This window comes from Anomaloglossus baeobatrachus, chromosome 2, assembly GCF_048569485.1.
Source record: "Anomaloglossus baeobatrachus isolate aAnoBae1 chromosome 2, aAnoBae1.hap1, whole genome shotgun sequence".
NCBI classification, from domain to species: Eukaryota; Metazoa; Chordata; class Amphibia; order Anura; family Aromobatidae; genus Anomaloglossus; species Anomaloglossus baeobatrachus.
In genome coordinates, this window is record NC_134354.1 from 36447959 (window position 1) to 36464044 (window position 16086).

General features: G+C 52.4%; 1 protein-coding gene across 1 annotated transcript in view; it reads right to left on the reverse strand.

The window, feature by feature from the left end:
- The window catches only part of CHAF1B (chromatin assembly factor 1 subunit B), a 228460-nt gene that overhangs the window by 160634 nt on the left and 51740 nt on the right, over window positions 1–16086 (reverse strand). Inside the window, exon 5 of the mRNA XM_075332921.1 lies at window positions 5528–5631. Coding sequence (XP_075189036.1) covers window positions 5528–5631 — 104 coding nt within the window. The remainder of the gene's footprint in view (window positions 1–5527; window positions 5632–16086) is intronic.

The window sequence follows — 16086 nt, forward strand, 5'->3', positions numbered from 1 at the left end:
CCTAGCCCGTCACATGGTGGCAAGGACGTCATGAGATAATCCTGAAGACGCTAGGATCCAGCACTCAATGGCCACCCAGTCAGGTTCAGGGCCGTAGGATTCAGATAGAAAACGGCCCTTGGGACAGTAAGTTTGGCCGGTCTGGTAGTGCCCACGGCTGGCCGACTGAGATGCCACAGATCCGGGTACCACGACCTCCTCTGCCAGTCTGGGGCGACGAGGATGGCGCGGCGGCAATCGGAGCTGATCTTGCGTAGCACTCTGGGCAACAGGGCCAGAGGGGGAAACACATAGGGTAGCTGGAACTGCGACCCATCCTGAACTAAGGCGCCTGCCGCCAGAGCTCGTTGATCGTAAGACCACACCATGAAACTCGTGACCTTGGTGTTGTGCCTAGACGCCATTAGGTCGACGTCCGGCCTCCCCCGAAGGCCCCAGATTTCCTGAAACCCGTCCGGGTGCAGAGACCATTCCCCTGCGTCCATACCCTGGCGACTGAGGAAGTCTGCTTCCCAGTTTTCTACGCCCGGGATGTGAACTGCGGATATGGTGGATGCTCTGTCTTCCACCCACATCAGAGTCCGCCGGACTTCTTGGGAGGCTTGCCGACTGCGTATTCTGCCTTGGTGGTTGATGTATGCTACCGCTGTGGAGTTGTCCGACTGAACTCGGATCTGTTTGCATTCCAGCCGCTGCTGGAAGGCTTGCAGGGCAAGATACACTGCTTAGATTTCCAGAACATTGATCTGAAGGGTGGACTCCTGCTGAGTCCACGTACCCTGAGCCCTGTGGTGGAGAAAGACTATTCTCCACCCTGACAGACTCACGTCTGTCGTGACCACCGTCCAGGATGGGGGTAGGAAGGACCTTCCTTTTGACAATGAGGTGGGAAGAAGTCACCACTGAAGAGAGTCCTTGACCGTCTGAGAAAGGGAGACGTTACTGTCTAGGGACGTCGACTTCCCATCGCTTTGGCGGAGAATGTCCCATTGAAGTGGACGCAGATGAAACTGCGCGAAAGGGACTGCCTCCATTGCTGCTACCATCTTCGCTAGGAAGTGCATGAGGCGTCTTAAGGGGTGTGACTGGCCTTGAAGGAGAGACTGCACCCCCGTCTGTAGTGAACGCTGTTTGTCCAGCGGAAGCTTCACTATCGCTGAGAGAGTATAGAACTCTATGCCAAGATATGTCAGTGATTGGGTCGGTGTCAGATTTAACTTTGAAAAGTTGATGATCCACCCGAAACTCTGGAGAGTCTCCAGCGCAACGTTCAGGCTGCGTTGGCATGCCTCTTGAGAGGGTGCGTTGACAAGTAGATCGTCCAAGTAAGGGATCACAGAGTGACCCTGAGAGTGCAGGACTGCTACCACTGCAGCCATGACCTTGGTGAAAACCCGTGGGGCTGTCGCCAGACCTAAGGGCAGGTCTACGAACTGAAGATGCTCGTTTTCTATAACGAATCGCAGCAAACGCTGGTGCTCTGGAGCAATCGGCACGTGGAGATAAGCATCCTGATGTCTCTTGATGCTAGGAAATCTCCTTGAGACCTTGAGGCAATGACGGAGCGGAGGGATTCCATCCGGAACCGCCTGGTTTACACTGCTTTTTGAGCAGTTTTAGGTCTAGAACGGAACGGAAGAGCCGTCCTTTTTTGGCACCACAACCAGATTGGAGTAAAAACCGTGATCTTGTTCCTGAAGAGGAACAGGGATCATCACTCCTTCTGCCTGCAGAAGAGCATCGGCTCGGTCGAGAGGTGGGGAAGTTCTGAAGAATCGAGCCGGAGGACGAGAACAAAACTCTATCCTGTACACGTGAGACAAAATGTGTCTCACCCACCGGTCTTTGACCTGTGGCAGCTAAATGCCGCCAAAGCGGGAGAGTCTGCCACCGACCGCGGATGCGGAGAGAGAGAGAGGGCTGAAAGTCATGAGGAAACCGCCTTGGTAGCGGTTCCTCCGACTGCCTTCTTTGGTCGTGATTGAGCCCGCCAGGAGTCTGAGCCCCTCTGAGCCTTTTGAGTCCTTTTGGACTAGGAAAATTGGGACCAGCCCGAGCCTGGAAAGGACCGAAACGTCGACTGTCCTTCCTTGGGTTTTGTTTGATCTGGGCTGGTGTAAGGAAGAATCCTTACCCTTGGCCTGTTTAATGATTTCATCCAATCGCTCAGCCAACAGTCTGTCACCAGATAATGGCAAACTGGTTAAGCCCTTTTTGGAAGCAGGAGCTGCCTTCCATTCCCTTAACCCCAAGGGTCTGCGCAAAACCACGGAGTTGGCGTATGCCACCGGCGTACGGCTCGTAGAGTCCAGGACAGCATGAATAGCGTAAGTCGCAATGCATGCGAGGTTAAGGACGCCACCTGCGGCACAGATGTACGTGTGACAGTGTCTATCTGCGCAAGACCAGCTGAAATAGCTTGGAGTGCCCATACGGCTGCGAATGCCGGAGCAAACGACACGCCGATAGCTTCACAGACAGATTTCAACCAGAGGTCCATCTGTCTGTCAATGGCATCTTTAAGTGAAGTCCCATCTTCCACTGCAACTATGGAGGATGGCGCGGCGGAGAAAAGCTTGTCTGGATAAGCGTAGCGTTTCTGGACTGCTCCTCTGAGTCAGAGAGGCCCAAAAAGTACTGAATTTACGCTTGGGATACCTGAAATGGAATTTCTCCTGCTGAAGCTGCCTCCTCCACTGGAGGGGCTGAGGGAGAAATATCCACCAGTGTATTGATGGGCGCTATGAGATCATTCACCATGGCGTCCCATTAGGAGCATCCAGAATGAAAGCGGTCTCAGGATCAGAAACCTGACCAGCTACCTCATCATACAGAGAATCCTCTCGCTGAGACCCTGACCAGTGTGTGAAGTCGAGGGTCTCTCCCAGCGAGCTCGCTTAGGCTGTCTGGGACTGTCGTCCGTGTCAGAGCCTTCAGTCTGGGATGTATGGGACCCCCCTTGGAGCACGGATTAGTTCCAACTGAGGGAGACCGGGGAGCCTTGATTCAACAATGCCCTTGGTCTGAGTCACCGCCTTGGACTGCAAAGTTGCTAGAATTTTGTTCATAGTCCAAGACATTTTATCAGCAAAAAAACTGCAAACTCTGTCCTCTGGACAGTTTCACAGGTGGCCCTCTCTGGGCCACCACTAGCAGAGACTCTACCCATTAGGGGTTAGTGGAACCTGCCGGTAAAACAGCCTCACGTGCGGTACAGACAGCATAGAAAACCTGTGCCTTGGCCCCCTTGCTCCATGCTGACGACATGCTGTTGTCTCCTCAGAGCTATCTAGGGGTATACCGCCAAGAAGCGACCGTACAGCCACAAGTCTGAGCCGCGCCGCAGCCTCCAGCGCGGCAGTTTCCCACAGATAAACTCACTCAGCTAAGCTGCAGTGAGTATAGTCCAAGCGCGCAGCGCTGTTGTCCTCGGCGCACTCTACGCCCAGCAATGCTGGCGTGTGTCTGTGTATGGTCTTGCAAATATAAGTACAAGGATAAAGTACACAAAAAAACACTGTGGCAATAGTGGGGTCAGCACCAAGGTGCTGCTTACCGCCCGCATAAGCGGGTAAGTGGTCGCCAGAATCCCTTTGCTGGGTCTCCCAGAGCCTGTGTCCGTTCTCCAGCTTAGATTGCCTGCAGGAATGGCTGCCGGCGTCCTGTAAAGAGGGGCGGGCCGTGGGCGTGCCCCAGACAAGAGCGGGAAACTGGCGTCCCCCTGTGCCCAGTGAGAGGGCTGGAGTATGTAAATAAGACTCCAGCCCTCGGCGCTGATCATTGTACAGCGTCTCGCCCCTTCCCTGACTGGCAGGGTTGAGGGCGGGAACGAAACGTAACTAGGCCGCAAAAGCCGGGGACTAGATTTATAAGCGCTGCCGTCGTAAAAGCGCGGCAGCGCGAAAGTCCCCGGCGCACCACAAGTCTCAGCCGCTCCGCAGCTCCAGCAGCGGCTGGCGCGGTAGTTCCCGACACATAAACTCACTCAGCTAAGCTGCAGTGAGTAAAGCCCAAGCGCGCAGCGCTACTGTCCCCGGCGCACTAACACACCCAGCAACGCTGGAGTGTGTCTGTGCATAGACTGTACGGGGACACAGAGTACCTTAACGTTGCAGGGCCTGTCCCTGACGATACTCCGCTCCATTCCAGCAGGATCTCCGGGTCTGTGGATGGAGCCCGGCCTCAGAGCCTGGAGGCCGGTAAGATCCCACTTCACCAGAGCCCTTCAGGGGGATGGGGAAGGAAAACAGCATGTGGGCCCCAGCCTCCGTACCCGCAATGGGTACCTCAACCTTAACAAACACCCGACAAAAGTGGGGTGAGAAGGGAGCATGCTGGGGGCCCTAGTATGGGCCCTCTTTTCTTCCATCCGACATAGTCAGCAGCTGCTGCTGACTAAAACAGTGGAGCTATGCGTGGATGTCTGACCTCCTTCGCACAAAGCATAAAACTGAAGCAGCCCGTGATCCCACGGGGGGTGTATAGGCAGAAGGGGAGGGGCCTTACACTTTTTAGTGTAATACTTTGTGTGGCCTCCGGAGGCAGTAGCTATACACCCAATCGTCTGGGTCTCCCAATGGAGCGCCGAAGAAAGGAGAGCTCGCTGGAGTCCTACAGATTCACGACCGCAGTATTGACACCGGGGCAGAGCTCGCTGGAGTCCTCCAGATTCATGACCGCAGTACTGACACCGGAGCAGAGCTCGCTGAAGTCCTGCAGATTCATAACCGCAGTACTGACACCGAAGCAGAGCTTGCTGAAGTCCTGCAGATTCATGACCGCAGTACTGACACCGAAGCAGAGCTCGCTGAAGTCCTGCAGATTCATGACCGCAGTACTGACACCGGGAGCAGAGCTCGCTGAAGTCCTGCAGATTCACGACCGCAGTACTGACACCGGGAGCAGAGCTCGCTGAAGTCCTGCAGATTCACGACCGCAGTACTGACACCGGAGCAGAGCTCGCTGAAGTCCTGCAGATTCACGACCGCAGTACTGACACCGGAGCAGAGCTCGCTGAAGTCCTGCAGATTCATGACCGCAGTACTGACACCGAAGCAGAGCTCGCTGAAGTCCTGCAGATTCACGACCGCAGTACTGACACCGAAGCAGAGCTCGCTGAAGTCCTGCAGATTCACGACCGCAGTACTGACACCGGAGCAGAGCTCGCTGGAGTCCTCCAGATTCATGACCGCAGTACTGACACCGGAGCAGAGCTCGCTGAAGTCCTGCAGATTCACGACCGCAGTACTGACACCGAAGCAGAGCTCGCTGAAGTCCTACAGATTCATGACTGCAGTACTGACACCGGAGCATATAGAACCTGTGTTGGTTACTGCAGCAGGTTTCATATCATTTTGCTTTTTGTGTGAAACCGATCACACATTAATTATTGATATTATGACTCGCATGTCACTAAAAAAAAAAAAAATAATAGTTTCCTTGGACGGCAAAGAGAATCTGGAAAATTTATTTTTAAAAACAGTACGTTTCATAGAAAAAAAAATGCAAAAGGCAAATATTATCCCACCTTTAACAGTGTCCCACATAATTGCTGAATTATCCACAGATGCTGAAACCATGAAGACACTGTCCTGTGTCCAGCTAATGTCGTATACATCTTCCAAGTGGCCCCTGTAAAATCAAAGGAAAAAAAAAAAAAAACATTTAAATTTTGTCATTCATGAAGAAAGTAGGTGCAAAAAGCCATGTAAAAAGTCATGACAACGGCTGAAATCTATCACTAAGGCTAGGTTCACATTTCCGTTGTTTTTCATCAGTCACATGCGTTGCTTGACGCTTGTGACTGATGCGTTGTAGAACGGATGACAAGAATAAGAATTAATTGTCGGACTCCGTTGTAAAACGTGAGAGAGTGATCAGCCGATCGCTCACAGCAGCCGGCCGCCGGGTGATCAGCCGATCGCTCACAGCAGCCGGCCGCCGGGTGATCAGCCGATCGCTCACAGCAGCCGGCCGCCGGGTGATCAGCCGATCGCTCACAGCAGCCAGCCGCCGGGTGATCAGCCGATCGCTCACAGCAGCCGGCCGCCGGGTGATCAGCCGATCGCTCACAGCAGCCGGCCGCCGGGTGATCAGCCGATCGCTCACAGCAGCCGGCCGCCGGGTGATCAGCCGATCGCTCACAGCAGCCGGCCGCCGGGTGATCAGCCAATCGCTCACAGCAGCCGGCCGCCGGGTGATCAGCCAATCGCTCACAGCAGCCGGCCGCCGGGTGAACCTAGCCTAATTAGAAAGCAATCCTGTCACTTAATGAAAAATAGTATCAGCTGCTACAACTGATGGCCTATAAAAAAGATCTCCATACTACCACTACAAGAAACATCTCAAGGTGGGTAAAATCAGTGAGTGGTCTCAAGACCTTCGCAACCTTATTGTTGCACAACATACTGATGGCATTGGTTACAAAAGCATTTCTATACTACTGAAGGTTCCATAGAGCATTGTTGCAAGCCAAAAGTGGAAAAAAAAAAAATCAGTTAATCATAAACCGGGCACGATAAGGTGATCGCTGCAAGGCTTTCAGACAAGAGGAGTGAAAAGAACCATCAAAAGAGTTGCCCAAATGCCAATAACCACCTGTGGAGAACTACCAAAAGACCTGGAATCAGCAGGTACAATTGTTCCAAAGAAAACAAGTTATGCACTCACCCTCCATGACCTGTATGCACGCTCACCGTGCAATACTCCACTGCTGAACGAAAATCAGGCACAAGACCGTTTAAAGTTTGCGCAACATCATTTAGAGAAGTCTGTGAAATACTGGGAGAATATAGTCTGGTCAGATGAGACCAAAATTGAACTCTTTGGATGCCAGAGTACACCATGTTTGGAGGCCAAAAGACAAACCACCCAAAAACATCAAGAGTGAAGTGTGGAAGTGGGAACTTCATAGTGTGCGGCTGTTTTTTTCAGCATGCGGCACAAGCAAACTCCATATAATTGAAGGAAGGATAAATGGACAAATGTACCGAGACATTGATGATAAAACAGACAGCTGCTGCCATCTACCAGGATGAAGACGATGAGATAAGGAAGGGCATTTCACAATAGAAGGAGCCGGGACCTGCAGAATGTGAAGAGTGTTTGTGTGGAAGGGGGATGGCCAAAAACCACACCTGAGCAATGCAGGTGACAAGTTTCTCCATGCTGGGGACATCTTGAAGCTTCATCAAAAAACAAAAGGCTTTTATACAAAGTATTAAATACATTTCGGTACGCGTGTTCTATACTTTCCCTGTGTCATTTCTCATTATTACACAATTTATGGACATCTATGGTTTGATTTCTTTGCCTGTGTGGATTGGATGGGTTGTTACTGACATCTGGTGATAAATCCATGTCAATAGCACTTTTAGAAATATATTTTCTTGGGAAATTGGTGACATGTTCAAAACTTTTGTCACCCACTGTATATTTATGGGCCCAAACTCATTCTGATGTGAGATGAAGGCACAGAGAGGAGACAACACTACATGCAGCTGCGCAAAAGAAAAAAAACAAAAGCAAAGTATACAGAGGAGCAAAAAGGCTCACAGTCCGCCGACTTAGGCTATGTTCACACTAGAAAAATGATTTTTCTTAAGAAATTTCTTAAGAGTGAAGGATTAGTGCACCTGCGTTTTTGCCGCGTTTTCGGTGCGTTTTTACCACTGGTTGCTCCCTGCGTTATTGTGCCAATTATCTATGGCAAATAACGCAGTTAGCTGCAGAAAAGAAGTGACTGCTCATTCTTTTTCTTAAGAAAATCTACTGAAAGAATTTTCTTAAGAAAAAAACGCAGTGTGCGCACAGCTAATTTTTTTTGCCATAGGTTTTGCTGGGGAATGTCTGCAGAAAGGTTACAAGAATTTCTCAAGAAATTTCTGCAGCAAAAACGGACCAAAAACGCAGGTAAAGAAGGGAATTTTGTTTACTTACCGTAAATTCCTTTTCTTCTAGCTCCAATTGGGAGACCCAGACAATTGGGTGTATAGCTTCTGCCTCCGGAGGCCACACAAAGTATTACACTTTAAAAAGTGTAAAGCCCCTCCCCTTCTGCCTATACACCCTCCCGTGGATCACGGGCTCCTCAGTTTTAGTGCAAAAGCAAGAAGGAGGAAAGCTAATAAACTGGTTAAAGTAAATTCAATCCGAAGAATTATCGGAGAACTGAAACCATTCAACATGAACAACATGTGTACACAAAAAAACAACAGCCCGAAGGGAACAGGGCGGTTGCTGGGTCTCCCAATTGGAGCTAGAAGAAAAGGAATTTACGGTAAGTAAACAAAATTCCCTTCTTCTTTGTCGCTCCATTGGGAGACCCAGACAATTGGGACGTCCAAAAGCAGTCCCTGGGTGGGTAAAATAATACCTCGTAATAGAGCCATAAAACGGCCCTTTCCTACAGGTGGGCAACCGCCGCCTGAAGGACTCGTCTACCTAGGCTGGCATCCGCCGAAGCATAGGTATGCACCTGATAGTGTTTGGTGAAAGTGTGCAGGCTCGACCAGGTAGCCGCCTGGCACACCTGCTGAGCCGTATCCTGGTGCCGCAAAGCCCAGGACGCACCCACGGCTCTGGTAGAATGGGCCTTCAGCCCTGAGGGAACCGGAAGACCAGAGGAACGGTAGGCTTCGAGAATTGTTTCCTTGATCCACCGAGCCAGGGTGGATTTGGAAGCCTGTGATCCCTTACGCTGACCAGCGACAAGGACAAAGAGTGCATCCGAGCGGCGCAGGGGCGCCGTACGGGAAATGTAGATTCTGAGAGCTCTCACCAGATCTAACAAATGCAAATCCCTTTCACATTGATGTGGATGAGGACAAAAAGAAGGTAAGGAGATATCCTGATTGAGATGAAAAGGGGATACCACCTTCGGAAAAAAATTCCGGAACCGGGCGCAGTACCACCTTGTCCTGGTGAAACACCAGGAAAGGAGCCTTGCATGATAGCGCTGCTAGCTCAGACACTCTCCGAAGTGATGTGACCGCAACTAGGAAGACCACTTTCTGCGAAAGGCGAGAAAGAGAGATATCCTTCAAAGGTTCGAAAGGTGGCTTCTGAAGGGCCATCAGAACCCTGTTTAGATCCCACGGTTCTAACGGCCGCCTGTAAGGAGGGACTATGTGGCAAACCCCCTGCAGGAACGTGCGTACCTGAGGAAGCCTGGCTAGGCGCTTCTGAAAGAACACAGAGAGCGCTGAGACTTGTCCCTTAAGGGAGCCGAGCGACAAACCTTTTTCCAATCCGGATTGAAGGAAGGAAAGAAAAGAGGGCAAGGCAAATGGCCAGGGAGGAACTCCCTGATCAGAACACCAATACAAGAATATCTTCCACGCCCTGTGGTAGATCTTGGCAGACGTTGGTTTCCTGGCCTGTCTCATAGTGGCAATGACCTCTTGAGATAACCATGAGGACGCTAGGATCCAGGACTCAATGGCCACACAGTCAGGTTGAGGGCCGCAGAATTCAGATGGAAAAAACGGCCCTTGGGACAGCAAGTCTGGTCGGTCTGGTAGTGCCCACGGTTGGCCCACCGTGAGATGCCACAGATCCGGGTACCACGACCTCCTCGGCCATTCTGGAGCGACGAGAATGGCGCGGCGGCATCTGACCTGATCTTGCGTAACACTCTGGGCAACAGTGCCAGAGGTGGGAACACATAAGGAAGTTAAAACTGCGACCAATCCTGAACTAAGGCGTCTGCCGCCAGAGCTCTGTGCTCGTGAGACCGTGCCAAGAATGCCGGGACCTTGTTGTTGTGCCGGGAAGCCATAAGGTCGACGTCCGGCCTCCCCCAGCAGCAACCGATCTCCTGAAACACGTCCGGGTGAAAGGACCATTCCCCTGCGTCCATGCCCTGGCGACTGAGAAAGACTACTTCCCCGTTTTCTACGCCCGGGATGTGGACTGCGGATATGGTGGAGGCCGTGGCTTCCACCCACATCAAAATCCGCCGGACTTCCTGGAAGGCTTGCCGATTGCGTGTTCCGCCTTGGTGGTTGATGTAAGCCACCGCTGTGGAGTTGTCCGAAAGAATTCGGATCTTGCTTGCCTTCCAGCCACTGCTGGAAAGCTTTTAGAGCAAGATACACTGCCCTGATCTCCAGAACATTGATCTGAAGGGAGGACTCTTGCTGAGTCCACGTACCCTGAGCCCTGTGGTGGAGACAAACTGCTCCCCACCCTGACAGACTCGCGTCCGTCGTGACCCCCGCCCAGGATGGGGGTAGGAAGGATTTCCCCTTCGACAATGAAGTGGGAAGAAGCCACCACCGAAGGGAATCTTTGGCTGCCTGAGAGAGGGAGACGTTCCTGTCGAGGGACGTCGACTTCCTGTCCCATTTGCGTAGGATGTCCCATTGAAGAGGACGCAGGTGAAACTGCGCGAAAGGGACTGCCTCCATTGCTGCCACCATCTTCCCCAGGAAGTGCATGAGGCGCTTCAGGGTGTGTGACTGACCTTGAAGGAGAGATTGCAACCCTGTCTGCAGTGACCGCTGTTTGTTCAGCGGAAGCATCACCATCGCTGAGAGGGTATGAAACTCCATGCCAAGATATGTCAGCGATTGGGCCGGTGTCAGATTTGACTTTGGAAAATTGATGATCCACCCGAAACACTGGAGAGTCTCCAGAGTAGCGTTGAGGCTGTGTTGGCATGCCTCCTGAGAGGGTGCCTTGACAAACAGATCGTCTAAGTAAGGGATCACCGAGTGTCCCTGAGAGTGGAGGACCGCTACTACCGTTGCCATGACCTTGGTGAAAACCCGTGGGGCTGTCGCCAGGCCGAAAGGCAGTGCCACGAACTGAAGGTGTTCGTCCCCTATGGCGAAACGCAGGAAGCGCTGATGCTCTGGTGCAATCTGCACGTGGAGATAAGCATCTTTGATATCGATCGATGCCAGGAAATCCCCTTGGGACATTGAGGCGATGACGGAGCGGAGGGATTCCATCCGGAACCGCCTGTTTTCTACGTGTTTGTTGAGCAGTTTTAGGTCCAGGACCGGACGGAAAGACCCGTCCTTCTTTGGAACCACAAACAAGTTGGAGTAAAAACCGTGACCCGGTTGCTGAAAAGGAACGGAACCACCACTCCTTCTGCCTTCAGAGTGCCCGCCGCCTGCATGAGAGCATCGGCTCTCTCGGGAGGCGGGGATGTTCTGAAGAATCTAATCGGAGGACGAGAGCTGAACTCTATCCTGTAACCGTGAGACAGAATGTCTCTCACCCAACGGTCTTTTACCTGTGGCAGCCAGGAGTCGCAAAAGCGGGAGAGCCTGCCAACCGACCGAGGATGCGGCGTGAGGAGGCCGAAAGTCATGAGGAAGCCGCCTTGGTAGCGGTACCTCCGGCGGTCTTTTTAGGACGTGACTTAGACCGCCATGAATCGGAGTTCCTCTGATCCTTCTGAGGTCTTTTGGACGAGGAGAATTGGGACCTGCCCGCGCCCCGAAAGGACCGAAACCTCGACTGTCCCCTCCTCTGTTGGGGTATGTTCGGTTTAGCCTGGGGTAAGGATGTGTCCTTTCCCTTGGATTGTTTGATGATTTCATCCAATCGCTCACCAAACAAGCGGTCGCCAGAAAATGGCAAACTGGTCAAGCACCTTTTGGAAGCAGAATCTGCCTTCCATTCCCGCAGCCACAAGGCCCTGCGTATTGCCACCGAAGTGGCGGACGCAACCGCCGTCCGGCTCGCAGAGTCCAGGACGAAGGGAATTTTGTTACTTACCGTAAATTCCTTTTCTTCTAGCTCTTATTGGGAGACCCAGACGATTGGGGTATAGCTACTGCCCTCTGGAGGCCACACAAAGCACTACATTAAAAGTGCAAGGCCCCTCCCCCTCTGGCTATACCCCCCCGTGGTATCACGGGTTCTCCAGTTTTAGTGCCAAAGCAAGAAGGAGGAAGCCATTAACTGGTTTAAACAAATTAACTCCGAATAACATCGGAGAACTGAAAAACCGTTCAACATGAACAACATGTGTACCCGCAAACAACAAAAAAACATCCCGAAGGACAACAGGGCGGGTGCTGGGTCTCCCAATAAGAGCTAGAAGAAAAGGAATTTACGGTAAGTAACAAAATTCCCTTCTTCTTCAGCGCTCTATTGGGAGACCCAGACGATTGGGACGTCCAAAAGCTGTCCCTGGGTGGGTAAATAAATACCTCATGTTAGAGCTGCAAAACAGCCCTCCCCTACGGGGGTGTCACTGCCGCCTGCAGGACTCTTCTACCTAAGCTGGCATCCGCCGAAGCATAGGTATGCACCTGATAATGCTTGGTGAAAGTGTGCAGACTGGACCAGGTAGCTGCCTGGCACACCTGTTGAGCCGAAGCCTGGTGACGTAATGCCCAGGACGCACCCACGGCTCTGGTTGAGTGGGCTTTTAGCCCTGAAGGAACCGGAAGCCCCGCAGAACGGTAGGCCTCTAGAATTGGTTCTTTGATCCATCGAGCCAGGGTGGCTTTAGAAGCCTGCAACCCCTTGCGCGGACCAGCGACAAGGACAAAAAGTGCATCGGCACGGCGTATGGGCGCCGTGCGGGAAATGTAGATTCTGAGTGCCCTCACCAGATCTAGCAAACGTAAGTCCTTTTCATACCGGTGAACCGGATGAGGACAAAACGAAGGCAAGGAGATATCCTGATTAAGATGAAAAGAGGATACGACCTTAGGAAGAAACTCCGGAATAGGGCGCAGCACAACCTTGTCCTGGTGGAACACCAGGAAGGGAGCCTTGGATGACAGAGCTGCCAGCTCAGACACTCGCCGAAGCGATGTGATCGCAACAAGAAACGCCACTTTCTGCGACAGCCGAGAAAAGGAAACTTCCTTCAGAGGCTCGAAGGGCGGCTTCTGGAGAGCAACTAGTACCCTGTTCAGATCCCATGGATCTAACGGTCGCTTGTACGGGGGCACAATATGACAGACCCCCTGCAGGAACGTGCGCACCTTAGGAAGACGTGCTAGACGCTTCTGAAAAAACACGGATAGTGCCGAAACTTGCCCTTTAAGGGAGCTGAGCGACAAGCCCTTTTCTAACCCCGATTGCAGGAAGGAAAGAAACTTGGGTAATGCAAATGGCCAGGGAGACACTCCCTGAGTAGAGCACCAGGATAAGAAAATCTTCCACGTCCTGTGGTAGATCTTAGCAGAATTCGACTTTCTAGCTTGTCTCATTGTGGCAACCACTCCTTGAGATAATCCTGCAGATGCTAGGATCCATGACTCAATGGCCACACAGTCAGGTTCAGGGCCGCAGAATTCTGATGGAAAAACGGCCCTTGGGACAGTAAGTCTGGTCGGTCTGGCAGTGACCACGGTCGACCGATCGTGAGATGCCACAGATCCGGATACCACGACCTCCTCGGCCAGTTTGGAGCGACGAGTATGATGCGTCTGCACTCGGATCTGATCTTGCGTAGCACTCTGGGCAAGAGCGCCAGAGGCGGAAACACGTAAGGGAGCTGAAACTGCGACTAATCTTGAACCAAGGCGTCTGCCGCCAGAGCTCTTTGATCGCACGACCTCGCCATGAATGCCGGGACCTTGTTGTTGTGCCGGGATGCCATTAGGTCGACGTCCGGCACTCCCCAGCGGCGACAGATTTCCTGAAACACGTCCGGGTGAAGGGACCATTCCCCTGCGTCCATGCCCTGGCGACTGAGGAAGTCTGCTTCCCAGTTTTCTACGCCTGGGATGTGAACCGCGGATATGGTGGATGCTCTGTCCTCCACCCACATTAGAATGCGCCGGACTTCTTGGAAGGCTTGCCGACTGCGCGTCCCTCCTTGGTGGTTGATGTATGCCACCGCTGTGGAGTTGTCCGATTGGATTCGGATCTGCTTTCCTTCCAGCCACTGCTGGAAGGCTAGTAGGGCAAGATACACTGCTCTGATTTCCAGAACATTGATCTGAAGGGTGGACTCCTGCGGAGTCCACGTCCCCTGAGCCCTGTGGTGGAGAAACACTGCTCCCCACCCCGACAGACTCGCATCTGTCGTAACTACTGCCCAGGATGGGGGCAGGAAGGATCTTCCCTGAGATAATGAGGTGGGAAGGAGCCACCATTGTAGAGAGTCCTTGGCCGTCTGGGAAAGCGAGACTTTCCTGTCCAGGGACGTTGACTTCCCGTCCCATTGGCGGAGAATGTCCCATTGAAGTGGGCGCAGATGAAACTGCGCAAAGGGAACTGCTTCCATGGCTGCCACCATCTTCCCTAGGAAATGCATGAGACGCCGCAAGGGATGCAACTGGCCCTGCAGGAGAGATTGCACCCCTGTCTGTAGTGACCGCTGCTTGTTCAGCGGCAGCTTCACTATCGCTGCTAGAGTATGAAACTCCATGCCAAGATACGTTAGTGACTGAGTCGGTGATAGGATCGACTTTGGAAAGTTGATGATCCATCCGAAAGACTGTAGAGTCTCCAGCGTAGCATTCAGGCTGTGCTGACATGCCTCCTGAGAGGGAGCTTTGACCAATAAGTCGTCTAGGTAAGGGATCACCGAGTGTCCCTGAGAGTGCAAGACTGCTACCACCGCCGCCATGACCTTGGTGAAGACCCGTGGGGCTGTCGCCAGACCAAATGGAAGAGCTACGAACTGAAAATGGTCGTCTCCTATCACAAAACGTAGAAAACGTTGATGTTCTGTAGCAATTGGCACGTGGAGATAAGCATCTTTGATGTCTATTGAGGCAAGGAAGTCTCCTCTGGACATTGAGGCAATGACAGAGCGGAGGGTTTCCATCCGGAACCTCCTGGCGTGCACATGTTTGTTGAGCCGTTTTAGGTCCAGAACAGGACGGAACGAGCCGTCCTTTTTTGGAACCACAAAGAGATTGGAGTAAAACCCTTGCCCTTGTTCCTGAGGAGGGACTGGGATCACCACTCCTTCCGCTTTTAGGGAATCCACCGCCTGCAGCAGAGCATCTGCTCGGTCTGGATGTGGGGAGGTTCTGAAGAACCGAGCTGGAGGACGAGAATTGAACTCGATTCTGTACCCGCGAGACAAAATGTCCGTCACCCACCGGTCTTTGACCTGTGACATCCAAATGCCGGAAAAGCGGGAGAGCCTGCCCCCGACCGGCGATGCGGAGGGGGGGGGGCTGGAAGTCATGAGGTAGCCGCTTTGGAAGCGGTACCTCCATTTGCTTTCTTGGGGCGTGTGTGAGTCCGCCACGAATCTGAGTTTCTTTGCGTCCTCTGAGTCCCTTTGGACGAGGTAAATGGTGTCTTGCCCGAACCTCGAAAGGACTGAAACCTCTGCTGCCACTTTTTCTGCTGAGGTTTGGATGTTCTGGGTTGTGGTAAAGAGGAGTCTTTACCCTTGGACTGCTTAATGATGTCAGCCAATGGCTCGCCAAACAGTCCTATCTCTAGACAAAGGCAAACTGGTTAAACATTTTTTGGAACCAGCATCTGCTTTCCAGTCCTTTAACCACAAGGCTCTGCGCAAAACTACCGAATTGGCGGACGCCATTGAGGTGCGACTGGTAGATTCTAGGACCGCATTGATAGCGTAAGACGCAAACGCCGACATCTGCGTGGTAAGGTGCGCCACTTGCGGCACTGCTGGATGCATGATAGCATCCACTTTTGCTAAGCCAGCTGAAATAGCCTGGAGTGCCCATACGGCTGCGAATGCCGGAGCAAACGACGCGCCGATAGCTTCATAGACAGATTTTAACCAAAGGTCCATCTGTCTGTCATTGGCATCTTTAAGTGAAGCGCCATCCTCCACTGCAACTATGGATCTAGCTGCAAGTTTGGAAATCGGGGGGTCTACCTTTGGACACTGTGTCCAGCGCTTGACCACCTCAGGGGGGGAAAGGGAAACGCGTATCTTTAGATCGTTTAGAGAAACGCCTTTCTGGGTGAGCGTCGTGCTTCTGGATTGATTCTCTGAAGTCAGAGTGATCTAACAAGGCACTCAATTTACGCTTGGGATAAAGGAAACGAAACTTCTCCTGCTCCGCAGCCGCCTCTTCTGCTGAAGGGGCTGGGGGAGAAATATCCAACAGCCTATTGATGGCTGAGATAAGGTCGTTTACCATGGCATCCCCATCCGGGGTATCCAGGTTG